The sequence below is a fragment of the Cynara cardunculus genome (genome assembly GCF_001531365.2).
Source record: "Cynara cardunculus var. scolymus isolate 2C chromosome LG 12, CcrdV1, whole genome shotgun sequence".
Taxonomy (NCBI): domain Eukaryota; kingdom Viridiplantae; phylum Streptophyta; class Magnoliopsida; order Asterales; family Asteraceae; genus Cynara; species Cynara cardunculus.
In genome coordinates this window covers 6,614,006-6,627,644 of record NC_037539.1, presented here as the reverse complement: position 1 = coordinate 6,627,644, position 13,639 = coordinate 6,614,006, and the positions used below count along the sequence as shown (strand labels likewise).

The following is a 13,639-nucleotide window of genomic DNA, read 5'->3' as shown; positions in this document are numbered from 1 at the left end:
TAAAGGTAATAACTAAGTATTATGTTAGTTATCAATTATTATCCTAATTATATTTTAGATTTTTTATATTTAAAATGAGATGTTTATCAAATATTTGATTATGTTTATCTGTAATTAGTTAGACAAATTCAAGTATGGAGCTTTAATAAGTTGTAATTACGCACAATTTACTTGTAATCTTAAATTTTAAGTAATATGCATCAATAAACAGTACTTCATGCATAAAAAATCATTTTTAAGAGTTTTTGTCAAATATTTTATAATATAGTATAGATATATATATGTATATATATATTTAAAATAATATAACAAATTTATTTGATTTCAACAATTTCAATACATGTATATTATTTAGTTACTATTATAATTTGAATTATCTATAGGTTTGAAAATTATAAAATTTGCTATATTTTAAAACATTTGACAAAAATTCTTAAAAACCATTTTTTATGCGTAAAGTACTATATATTGATGCATATTACTTAAAATTCAAGATTACAAATAAATTATGCATAAGTACAACTTATTAAAGCTCCATGTTTGATAAACATCTCATTTTAAAATATATAAAATCTAAAATATAATTAGGATAATTATCGAATTCTAACAAAATAATTAATTATTATCTTTATAAGAAAATTATATTATTAAACAAAATATAAATTACTTCGTTATTGACCATAAATTAAATTATAGTGAAAAATTGAATTAAAAAATTACACAAAAAATAAGAATTTTAAATAATTAATTTGATACTAATATCGAAATATTTTTGTCAAATCTTTATGATATCTTCAATTTTATATTTTATTTAAAAATAAAAACATTATCGTTTTTTTCGAAATCACATAAGACCATACTATAACATCGACTGAGATAAAGAATAAAGTGAAATATTAAAATCAAGATGTATCTCGCTGCATTGCACGAGTACCCTTCTAGTTAACATAAATAATCGTATATCAACTAAAAACCCTTAAAATAACGTTTCTTTTTTTACAAATTATACCAATTATAATCGTCTCGTGAATGCCTTCAAAACGAGTTCAACATTGTAATTTTGTATTTAATCATACTATATGTACGTAAAACAAGATCGTCGTTTTGAGTTCTCGACTTCATAATCAAAATGATTTATGCGACATCGCACACGAATATATTACTAATTATAAAAAAAAACAATTATTTTATTCTATTTAATTAGACACTTATATTATTAAATTAAAAAAACATTAAAATGTGTATTTTAAAATGTTCACTGCTATATCTATATGTAAACATTACCATGTAAAAATATGATATGTTTGTGAATTTATTTTTGTTATTAACTTAAAAACTATAACTTCAATATTTAGGGGTGTTTGGGATTGTTTATTTGAAACAACTTAGGGGGCCGTTTACTAAACGCGTACTCGATAAGTGCTTACCGAATAAATTTCCTTATCGGATGGACATGACAAAGGCCAAGAATCTTACCGGGTAAGAGCGATGAGAATGATGGAGAGTCTTACCGGTAAGTGAAGATTACGACTCTTACTCAGGTAAGTGCTTACCTGGTAAATTGTTGCATTCAATACGTTTTGATGTACTAAAATCTTACTCATCAAAATAAATTATAGTGTTGACTCTTGTAGGTAAACACTTACCGAGTAAGCATTTAGGTAAACAACCCCTTATACTTTTCTACAAAAGCACTTATCAACTTATTATAAGTCAGAAAAGTTTAACTTATTCAAAAACTTCTTATCACCGGTTTTGCATCGGTATTAGTTATTTATCCAAACACTAAAAAATGTTTATTACCGGTGTCACACCGAAATAAGTCAATAAGTTATTTTTATAAGCAATCCCAAATACCCCCTTATATATAAATATAATTTAACAGAAAAACCTTCTTTTAACAATCTATTAAATTATAATAAATTTGAGAATTTATGTATTATGTGTTATTTTATATATATTTTAATTAAATACTAGAAATTAAAATACTAATTAATATATATTTGTTTTATAATATATTCGATTTATATGTATTTGGCTCATAATATAAATTCGTAATGACTGAGGGGGTCGAAAACTAAAAAGTGAGTTATTTATACAAAGCATTTTTTATTTATAAAAAACTTATGCTGTTAGAATATGGATATACAATGACTTTAATGCCCTTTGAACTTTTCTTTAACTACTGGCCCAAAAAATAAGGGGTAACACGTGGCTGAAACTATGTATCTATACTTGTTTAGCTTATCTATATTATATTATAAAATATTTAATAAAAATTCTTAAAACTAATTTTTTATATATAAAGTATTGTTTATCAATGTATGTTACTTAAAATTCAAGATTACAAATAGATTGTGCGTACGTACAACTTATTACAGCTTCATATCTAAATTCGTGTAACTAACTGCAGATAAACATAATCAAATACATGATAAACATCTTATTTTAAATATAAAAATTCTAAAATATGATTACAATAATTAATAAGTTCTAACAGAATACTTAATTATTATATTTATAAAATGTTATATTATTAAACCAAAAATAAATTATTTCATTATTAAACTTAAATTCAATTATAATAAAAAAATAAATTAAAGAAATTACATAAAAAAATGAGAACTTTTAAATAGTTGATTTGATATTAACATTCATATATTTTTTTTCAAATTTTTTTATTATAGTTTCAAATTTATATTTTATTCAAAAATAAAATCATTATTATTTTATTAAAAACACATAAAATTGTATTATAACATCGACGGAAACAAATAATAAATTATAACAGTAAAATCGATATATATCTCGCTTCATTGTGCGAATACCCTTCTAGTTTTTATTAAATGATTGGGTTTTTATAAAAAAAAGAGTTATGATGAGAATGTAAAAAGATAACATTTTATCAACTTTTAACTATTATGATAAAAAAAATTTAAACGTATATAAAAGTTTGTGATAATGATCATAAATGATGATAAATATGAAGATTAAAGTAGTTGACGATGGTTAAATGTAGTCGATGGTATATGAAGTTGGCTCAGAAAGTCAACCAATCTACAGACTTCGAAATTTTCTCATCATAACTGTTATTTCACATGATTTCACGTCTCTCTCTATGACTTATCATGTTAGAATCAGGAAAAAAAATTATAAAACGTAAATACTGTTGCATCATGTGTTATAAGATTTAAGACGAAGGATCATATGAGAATAAAAGTATATGTGAAAATTGTGAGAAGAAATTTGGACCATTGATCGTAGAAAAAAATCAATTCAATTTATCTCATTAGTGTTAACTTTAATTCTCAAAAAAAAATATTACTTATATTTTTTTGTTTCAGAAACATATAAAATAAAAAGTATAGGAACAAGTACTATCTAGGGGGTGTTTGAGATTGTTTATTTGAAACAACTTATTCTTTAAAAATAAAAAAATCTTATCAACTTATTATAAGTTAAAATAGTTTGATTTTTTTAAAAACTTTTAATTACCAAATTGTCATTGATATAAACTATTTATCTAATTATTCAATAGTGCTTGTGACTGATATCATTCCCAAATATCAATATCTTGTTTAGAAGCCATCCCAAACACCGCCAATTGCTATTTGTAACCTGAAGGAGGAAAGACTTTTGGAAGTTTCTCAGATATTTTGCACTCTAGTTTCGTAGGCAATAGCCAAGTAAGAAATGAGTGGAGTGGCAGCTTCTCCATGGATTTTGGGTACTTTTCTTCTTTCATCGTCTTCATCCTCACTTGCTATGGAATTCTCAACTTCACCGGCTACTTCTGGAGGTGGTGCGGTGTGCCGATCTCATTTCAGACAACCGAAAGACCTCAAATTTGTACTCCATGATGCTCTCGATTCTTCTGGATTCAACACCACCTATGCTAGGGTATTTCCTTTGTGTCAATTCGATCTTCTGTTCCTTTTGTTTGTTTTTATCATATTATAAAGCCTAATTTGACTTGCTATTCACTTCTTCATAATGATATTATATTATGTTTGAGAAATCTGTTCGTACGGGATTTATTTTAGGTAACGGTTCTCAAGGGAATGCATGTATGGTGAACATAATAAGTAATACGGAAGATTGTTGATAAAGATTTTAACTAATAAGTTCATATGTATTAAGGAAGTTCTAATTTGCTCGATTCTCGAGAGTTAAGAGTTCAAATATCTGAGCCTTTCGCATGCAGCTCGCAAAGGGGATGGTGACTTCTATCTAAATACGACAGGTCTCGGGTTCAATCCCTGTCCCGCTAGCCTAAGCCGATGAGTGAGCCAAAAAATACCCCTCACGGCGTCACATTGGGTGAGGGTGTGAGGCTGGTTAGGATTGCTGGTAATCAACTTTTTGCGCAAAGAATTCAAATATATGATTGTTTTATTTTATGTAATTAGTGTTAATGAGATATATTACATCCGTTTGGTTATTCAGAGATAGAGGAATGCTTGTGTTTTTTAGAATGTTCATCTGATGCATTTTCTGATCTATCCGTTTTTATCTTTATGGTTTACATGTTAGATTGAGACACTTACCTTAATCATTGGCTTGCTGATTAACATGGATGTGGGTTTTCACTCTTGAGAAAAACCATTAATATTATTTACCAAGCCGACTTTTGATCATATGAAAACCAGGCTACAGTATGTTCAGATTATATACGCTTGGGGTTTTGTATCCAACCAACGACCCTGGTTATTGAGAAGAGAAATGAATCATCTGTTTCTCTTGAATTGAAATTACATCCAACCGGATAAAATGACTTCAACAATACAAGATTAGGAAAAGTTCTAGAACCATTGTCTGATTTCCTATGATATGTAACTTATTTGATTCTAAATATGACACACACTCCTCTCCTATCTTTTTGAGAGCTGCCATGGGCGTTTTGCTTTCCTTGATAAAGTGACTATCCACCTGTGTGTGTTTTGTGCAATCAATGTTAATAGTTGATTTGTTGGCACACTAGAGTCTGAGTGGGCCTTGCCATTTAACCTATTGAGTTCTTCGATATTCTCATCCATAAGAATTCACAAATTCAAAGTGTTATTTCTCGAATTCAATACTTTGCCTCCACCTCTTATACCTCTATGTAATTTGGTTACCACCTAAGATTGTGTAATAGGCCGACAGATCTCATGTCGACTATGGATCCTGCAAAGTCAACATTTGTATAGACTTCGCAACAGTGACACTTGTATTGCCTAAGCATGGCTAAGGAAATACGGGACCTTGTCGAACTAACTTATTGAAAGGTTCATACACTTATGAGATCAAAGGCAAATCTCACCCACAAAGCATGGAGCTGAAAAATTCGTGAGTATTCCAATATCAATAAAAGGTTTATGGCAGGAGATGGATCACTATTAATGCATTCAGATTAGATGCAGCCATTGTGAAGAGGTTTGTTGAGGAAGACGAATATATGACTTCCTTTTAGGACTAACTGTGGAATATAACCCCATATGATTACAGATACATGGGAAGGAGAATTTGCCATACCGAATGAGGCGATTTCAATAGCACTAGCTGCAGAAGTAAGAAAAGGAATAACGATTGAGTTCAACCAGTGGCAGGTATGGCCCTGTTTTAAAGACAGAACAATGAAGTATCAACAACCTTTACCAAGTCATGGGTGAAGAAAAATATGAGAACATAAGGGAAAGGATAAAAGGCGTCTTATGAGGATTATGGGAGGAAAAAAAGCAATGAAGGCAACGATCTCAAGGAAGTTCAAAGAGTCAAAGAAGCTGACAATGAAGGCCAAGAAGGATATTTGAAAGAAAGTCATGTAGGCTCTGATACCATGAAAAGAGGAATGAACTCAACAATCTGCTTCTTATTGAATATAGTTGAGCACAAACCATTTATACAGTGGGATACGAAAAAGTATTTATAGAAGTTGTTGAATAGTTTCCTATCCTTGGTATATTTGTTCTAAATAGTAAATAGTAGACATAAATACGCACATAATGATTATGACAAGTTTCCTAAGTAGTAATTTTGCTAAAGTTACTGCCCAGATTTTCCAACTGGATTGAATCATTTATTGGCTTTATCCTGGTAGGTGAGGCAACTGCTGCGTTGTATGTTGTTACAATATAATGGGTGCCCTGTTGTCCTTCTTGATAGTCATTTTCGTAATTTTGTTTTTCAGGGTGACACATTTCTGCTGGTTTCACTGATTGGTTAATATATGTGTTAATGTGTTGTACTGCCAACAGAAAGCAAGGGAGGGGTTCTTCTCACAAATCAGGAAGTTGTCTGATATAGAGAGGGAAACAAGCATAATCATCAACGGAGAGGTTGACTTAGGGAAAACCGCCCTTCACATAGCAGCAGAGGATGATTCACTCATTTCTCATTCTTCTGTACCACTTCCCGTGGATGCTTTTATGCAGAGATTGGATGGTCTTTCTAGGGGTTATTGCTCACGCTACCATTCATCATTTAGATCATCTCCTGATAATTTTCTGGAGTGCCTAGAGAGATACATGTATGTTGACAAGGTATTTCCATCTCTATTATCTCAATTATGCTGAAAGTTAAAGATCTTTCCTTCACAAACTTAATTTATTTTTTATAAGATCTTCACCATCTCCTAGGTAAATAAAATCTTGAAGGAACATAAAAATCAAATATTTTGCTAAGAAATATATGATCCATATTCAAATATTTTGCTAAGAAATTAGCTTCTTCCTGCACAGTGAAGCATGAAAAGATTATGAAATTTAAAATGTGTTTAGTAGTAGATAGTGGACATTACGTGATATGTTTCCATGTCAAAAGGGCTTGAAATATTAATGTCAATCTTGATATACTTCTTTTATTGTTTGATTTTATTTAGGGTTTTCGACGGACCAACTCAAGCAATCAGTTGGAGCAACGAGCAGTTTATCTTCATTCAGTAGGAAGACTTCTTTCTTTGAAAAAAATTACGAAGTATTTTTACTGATTTCTGTGAAACGCTAAAGCATTATTATGTGATTATTTTCTTCTCAGGTTCTGACTCATCGTGTAGGCTCAATGTCTATGCTTTCACTGATCTATTCTGAGATCCTGAAAATGCTACGTTTGTGGGGTCTCCTCAATTTTGATGTTGAGATTTCTTCCCATAATGATTCTTATGGTTCTCCTAGAGGCTATATTAAGCAGAAAACTACAGAGTCTGATCAGCAACAAATCGTGACAACGGAATCCCTGTTACTGAAGGTGGCTCCTGTCTTTTATGTTGAGATATTCACCTGCAGGTTCATCTACTAATTTCTGTTTTGTTTTTATTTTTTCTAATTCTGCACTTTCAACCAAGTATGTCAATGGTACAATTAGTAAATGATGTAGTCAGATGTTAGGTAATCTTTCAATATTTGAAGCATCATATTGTTATTGTTAGGCAGTTTTTGTGATATAAATTCTTAAAGAGGGATCGGCAAAGTTTTTGTTTTGTTTTGTTTTTATAGTCGTTGAATTTAAATTCTCAGGTTATTGATAGGTGTGTGGCAGGATGTACCTTTGCGACAGACTTGTGAGCTAGCTTGTCAAAAAAATGGCAACCTCTGCCTTGTTTGAGCCCAAGCCAAGCTAACTGTATTCGTCTAACTAAAGCTGATCAGGAACCTAGTATCGCTCGAGCTCAGCAGAGAGCAAGTTGAGCCTATATGAACGACTTGGTGTAATTTTTTAACCTACCAACTGAGAAATCCGCTTGTGATTTTTATAAAGCGCTTATTGTAAGTTTCTACCAGGCCATATGAACATAGAGGCAACCTAGTCTAGTGCTTATACGAGCCTGTATGACCACATAGAAACCAAGCATAGATGAATAAAACTGGAGCTCGAGCTTTTGGTCAGCCATGCACAACCTTGAGTTTTCGAGTTTGGAGGCAGTAGCTGAGCCTGAATCTACCAATATTTTTTACTCCAGTACCTGGTGAATTGTAGTTCAACTAAATCTGCAATATCTACATAGCCTTTTTAGTTTCTTTTTCATTCCTTTCCTGGGTTATGTAATTCTTTTAATCTTGTTGCAGTCCTGATCAGCTAGACATGGACCATAAAAACCTGTATATATATTGGAAGTTGCAACCTTCCTCCTCTTTATAAGGGAGATTCAAAGGGCTTCCACATATCCTAACATGGTATCAGAGTTGGGGTCTAGCACCACTTAGGGACTCGACACACTATTTCATCTTTGTTTGAAGGGACATGTTGGAATCCCACATCGGTTAGACACTGACCATCAAAACCTGTATATACACCAAAGGGTCATTGGCCCAATGGTATCCGTGTTACCCGTAAATCCTAGCCTCCCCGGAGGTCAAGGGTTCAAACCTCAGCAAAGGTGAGGAGTGTGTGTGTGTGTGTGTATTTGCTGTATATAAATGTGGAATAGTGTACAAAATATATGTGGAATACTTCAAAACCTGTATATATGTGGAATCTCCCCCCCCCCCCCAAATTCTTTTAGAGAGATTTTCATAGGGTTTCCACGTACCCTAACATATCTTTTATATTAGGACAAAGACCTACGTCTTAAATGATGATGGATTATAGGTGTTTGATTAAATATCAAGGGTTGTGTAGAAGTAATGGTTTTACTCTTTTTTTATGTATAAAATATTTATATACGGCAAATGAACTCAATACACCTATGTTTTTACTCGTTCATGTGAGGTTGGAGGCAGTCATGCAGTTTATTGATATCTTTCTGGTACTATTCAGTTAAAACATGTTTGCATAATAGTGTACATGACGAGTTTTCACTTCCTTTTAATGCCATTTTTCCATTGACTGCAGTTGTTATTGGGAAAGGAGTAGGTATCTTCCAAGAACGTATCAGTATTAAGTAGCAATAAGTTAAGTTAGAGATAATAAGATAGATACGTAAGTTCAGTCAAACGGTTTTCATAGGTGTGGTACTTAGTACCAGATGGTGCGTGGCTGAAGGTCAATTGACCTCTTGTGATGCAATGGAGCACTCTAATTGACAAGACTTTTCCAAAACTCAAACAGTGCTTTTGAGAAACTTCAGGGTTTATCTCCAATGTGGAGCACTTTTGTTTGTTTCTTTGTACTATCTTTTACCTATCTTTTGCTAATTTTGGGTCAACAAAAAGTTGGGATTGGGCCATGGGCCATGGCTTTGTCCTTACATGCCACACTTGAGAATAGGAATATATAATGTTTAACTTTGTGTGTAGATCTTGAGAGATTTGAAGAATGCTTTCTGGCCATTTCAACTTGATCAAAGTAGAAGTCCATTTCTAAGAGCAGCAGAGGCTGCTTACTGCTCCGATAGATCAGCTGATGTTGACAAAAGGTCCTTAACTTATCGTTATGCAGCCTCTACTCTATCTTAGGTTCTCGGGTTGTTTAGGAGAATAACCAAAAGGTTATTTGAATGCATGACCTTCTGATAGATTTTAAATGATTTAAAATACACCAAAAGGTCATGCATCTAATAAGAATCTGCCAAAATGTTATTTTCCTAAATAACCCATCTTAGATATGGATTCAAGTTTCATCATAAGATGGCTTCTCCACACCTCCTTTTCTACACTCATCAACCCTGTGTTTTGTCTACTACAGTGGCTTGCAGCTTGCATCTGCAAAGGCTGCTAGGCATAGGCTAGAACGTGGAGTTTGGACCAGCGTACGGTTTGGGGATATAAGGCGTGCACTGTCTGGTATGTGGTTTCTGTTTTCTCCTGCCACTGATGAATTGATGTAATTTTGAACATGTGTTTACAAGGGAAAGTTCGTTTAAGAACCGTGAATAGTTTGGAACCGTGAGAACCAACTATTTATGATGAATATACCTAAATACTCGTGAATATTATTCATCGTGATATTCATGCATTTTCATTATTCATGATATTCATCACGAATATCTATCATGACATTCATCATGAATAATTGGTTCTCACGGTTCTCAAATGAACCTGCTCCTATGTTTATGAATATATAAATCTTGGTTTTCCATTCAGATTTACTTGGATTTGGGTTTGAATAGCTAAAGTTGGTGCATACTGCTTGCTATCCATTTGGTTCATTTGTCTATGGTCCAGTTTTCTTCTGTATCCAAACTAGGATGATTCATTGATAAAGATTTGATGGTAGTACCTTAAAGGGATTATTTAGCTAAATGACCACCTGGCAAGTGCTTTTTTAAATCCATGACTTTCTGACAGATTCCTAGGCATTCTTGTGTATGGAAATGACATCTTTCTGTTAAAGACTGACATTCTCAAACCTGTTATAAGGTCATGAATTAAATAAAAAACTTGGTAGAGGGTCATTTAACCAAAGGACCCACCTTAAAGAGGGTCACATTATAAGAGGCAGTATCAAATGAGAAGGAGGTCAATCTGCTAGAAGTTCTAAGATCACATGTGATGCAAAACACGTAATGACATGTGATACTGAACACGTAATCACATGTGATACTGACATGTTGCGTTGACCAGCCCGTAGCAGGAGACCTTTCCCGCGACCCTTGGCGACCAAGTCGCCTTGTTGTATCACATGTGATTTTGCTCTAAAATCACATGTGATCTTGAAACTTCTCGCCTTCTTGCAAATTTGACCGCCTTTCTCGTTTGATCTTGGCTCCACATTATAATGCTTCATCTATACTCATCTTTCACATGCTTGCTCCAGTTCAACCTTTGAAACAAAAGGAAAACAAGCTTGATCTGATAAATTCTTCATTGGCGTGTTTCTTTTTTCCTTGGATAGCATGCGAGCGACTCATTATTCTAGAAGCCGATTCAATGGAATTACGAGATTATGGCGTTCTCCTTTATCACTGTGGATTTTACAAAGAATCATTGCAATACCTCAAGTTATATCAGGATACAGAGGTACACTCGCCATACTACTAGTCGCCAATCGCTAACTAAATCAATCTTTAATTGCCTATTTTAACCGCAAGAAAGTTTGTGGCAGAAATCTACCACCATGAAACAGTTACAAGATTCCTTGAGAAAACTGGAGGACGATGCTGTAGAAAAGTTAATAATTCGGCTTAACCTCATCTTGATGGAAGACGATAATATTAGACCTTCATCCATCGCAAGTTCTTTATATAACAACACCGATCCTTGGTAACTAACATGTACTTCTGAACCTCGTGAACCGGGTTCTTGGTCTGGTCTGGTGATGTCAGTCTGGTCTTTTTCCCTGTATATACATATAGCGATCAAGAACCTCTTGTGGCAACTGCAAAGGGAATTATATGACGCCACACCTTTATACCAAGGTGTTTTTTACATGGAGCATCCAGATGTACGTTTGTAATATTTGTTAACGAACACAAGATAGACGTTTTGATGATCATATCGTTGTAAATAGTGTATATGGTAACTCCTCTTTGTTTGATGTTGTTTACATAGAGCATGTCATTTCATTAGAGCTCTTGGGTTCGTATTTGTTTAAGCCGATTGGCACCCTGTTCATGCCTTTGTTCGTGAAGATTAGCCGGGGCTTTGATTTCTACTAATTTTTTCAAAACTTATTAGAGGTCGGAAGGTCTGCTTCCACCTCAGGTGGGATATAGTTGGTTTGTCTGGTTTTGGTAATTCACATAACTCGTTAGGAAGGCTTGAACTCACAACCCAAGGATCATTATAGTTACGGCCGCCTTTCACCTTCGGGCTTCGGTGATCGGTTGTCGGCTCCCTGTGTCAATTGTGTCACCAACTTCCTTGACCTTCCAGTACTGGACATATGTCAGCCCTTGGAAATGTGAACATCATTATATCTATGCACACATTATCGGATTACGGGACCGTTTGGTTGGTTTTTCATCAAGTCCTGTATCAATAAAATTGTCTGTGTAGATTAATCTATTTGCATAAATTTAGAAAATTTTTGATTGGGAGAGTTTTTACACATATGGAAGAAATGTATTTTTTGATTGGGAGGGGTAGATTTGGAAAAAAAAAAACTTGGTTTTTTGCATAAAGTTTCTTTAAGAAGTTTACTGAATAAATCATTTTTTATGTCATTAAATTACTACTAAACAGTCATGTATAGCTGATCGAATAAGCTGTGAGTCTTATTAAGCTCGTTAAGTTGCTAATAAACGGACCCTATGACTTTGGTGTTATCACGATCTTCCCCTTGATTTCCAAGATGGTAGGTTCATGTCGTTGATTGAGATAGAATGAGTTCATACGAATTTTTGTTTTATGTCTCCGAGCGATAAAAGATGAGCAATCTGTCTTTTCAGAGGCATTGCCCCTTTTACTAATTCTAATTTTCTCAATGTATTTCGGAAAACATTTTGAATCAAGTCTTAGAATATTGAAGAAACCACATTGAAAATTCATCGGGCTGCTGATAAATCTATTTACACTATTTTATAAAGCATGTGAAAAAAACTTTTAAAAATCATTTTTATGCTTAAAGTATTGTTTATTGATGCATATTACTTAAATTAAATATTACAAGTAAATTGTACTTAATTACAATTTATTATAGCTCCATGTTTGACTTTATGTAACTAATTGGAGATAAACATAATTAAATATAAGATAAACATCTTTTTTTAAATATAAAAATTTAAAATGTCATTAGGATAATCATTGACTTCTAACATAATATTTAATTATTATTTTTATGTAAAATTATATTAAAATAAATTATAATAAAAAATTGAATTAAAGAAATTACACACAAAAACGAAAACTTTTAAATAGTTAATTTGATACTAACATCGTTATATAGATATATTTTTGTTCACAATTTTATGATATCTTCAAACTTATATTTTAGTAAAAAAAATAAAGACATTACCGCTTTCTCAAAACCACATAAAATCTTATTATGACATCGATATAGACAAAAAATAAAACGAAATATTAAAATCGAGTTGTATCTCGTTGCATTACGCAAATATCTTTCTAGTTATTATAAGAAGCTTCAGTCATTTAAATAAGTTAGATGCTCTAGTTTACGATATTAGAGTATCTCCACCAGATTCCACAAAATTTCTTCAGAATGGATAATCAAAAGTTAAAATTTCCAAAAAAAAATATATTTATCTCCAAGAGATTCTCATTTCAGAGAACCAAACATTGATTAAATATTAAAATATTATTTATCTCTCTTTATATTTATTTTCAAAGTTTCCTATTGGCACTCTCGCATGGTAATCATTTTTTGGGTGACGGAGAAAAAACTCCTCTTTCTTAGTTTCTCTATTTTGGAGATAGTTTTGTGAGAACTGTTGAAACAAAATATTTGCTCAAAATCCTCAGTTTCTTCATTTTTTTCATTTTGAAGAAGCTGTTGGAGATGCTCTTAAAAATTCTCTATATTTGGAGTTTTGTCCATAATTCTCTATTTTAGAAAATTCTCTTACCTTCCATCAGATTTTAAAGAATTCTTTAAACTTGAAGTTTTTTTCCCTTTATTTAAAAAAATTTAAAGAATCTGTTGGAGCAAAATATAGAACAAAATCTTCATTTTCTTTATTTTAGAGAATCTGTTGGAAATGTTTTTAGGAAAAAATAAATTATTTTATATTTTCGTATCAATGAGAAATCTTGAAATTAAATGGTTAAGTGGGAGAAATAAGATTTTATTAATTGTATTAAATATTATAATAATATAACTAATAATG

At 32.1% G+C, this 13,639-nt stretch overlaps 1 protein-coding gene across 2 annotated transcripts; it reads left to right on the top strand.

The window, feature by feature from the left end:
• Positions 1–3,649: 3,649 nt before the first annotated feature.
• Positions 3,650–11,389, top strand: LOC112523057. Of its 2 annotated transcripts, XM_025132495.1 has the most exons (9): positions 3,650–3,900; positions 6,237–6,317; positions 6,414–6,521; positions 6,860–6,919; positions 7,015–7,224; positions 9,213–9,331; positions 9,601–9,698; positions 10,750–10,874; positions 10,960–11,389. In XM_025132495.1, exons 1-9 carry the CDS (start codon positions 3,694–3,696, stop codon positions 11,119–11,121), a joined length of 1,170 nt encoding a protein of 389 aa, XP_024988263.1. In that variant the 5' UTR covers positions 3,650–3,693; the 3' UTR covers positions 11,122–11,389. The 2 variants fall into 2 exon arrangements, with proteins under 2 accessions (XP_024988263.1, XP_024988262.1); XM_025132494.1 differs by having other exon boundaries at positions 6,237–6,521.
• Positions 11,390–13,639: the final 2,250 nt, after the last annotated feature.

Excerpts from the sequence above, each read along its gene's own strand:
- LOC112523057 (XM_025132494.1), top strand. The coding sequence starts at position 3,694 with ATGAGTGGAGTGGCAGCTTCTCCATGGATTTTGGGTACTTTTCTTCTT. Across the intron at positions 7,225-9,212 it reads CGGAATCCCTGTTACTGAAG|ATCTTGAGAGATTTGAAGAA; the intron begins GTGGCTCCTGTC and ends CTTTGTGTGTAG. Across the intron at positions 9,332-9,600 it reads TCAGCTGATGTTGACAAAAG|TGGCTTGCAGCTTGCATCTG; the intron begins GTCCTTAACTTA and ends TGTCTACTACAG.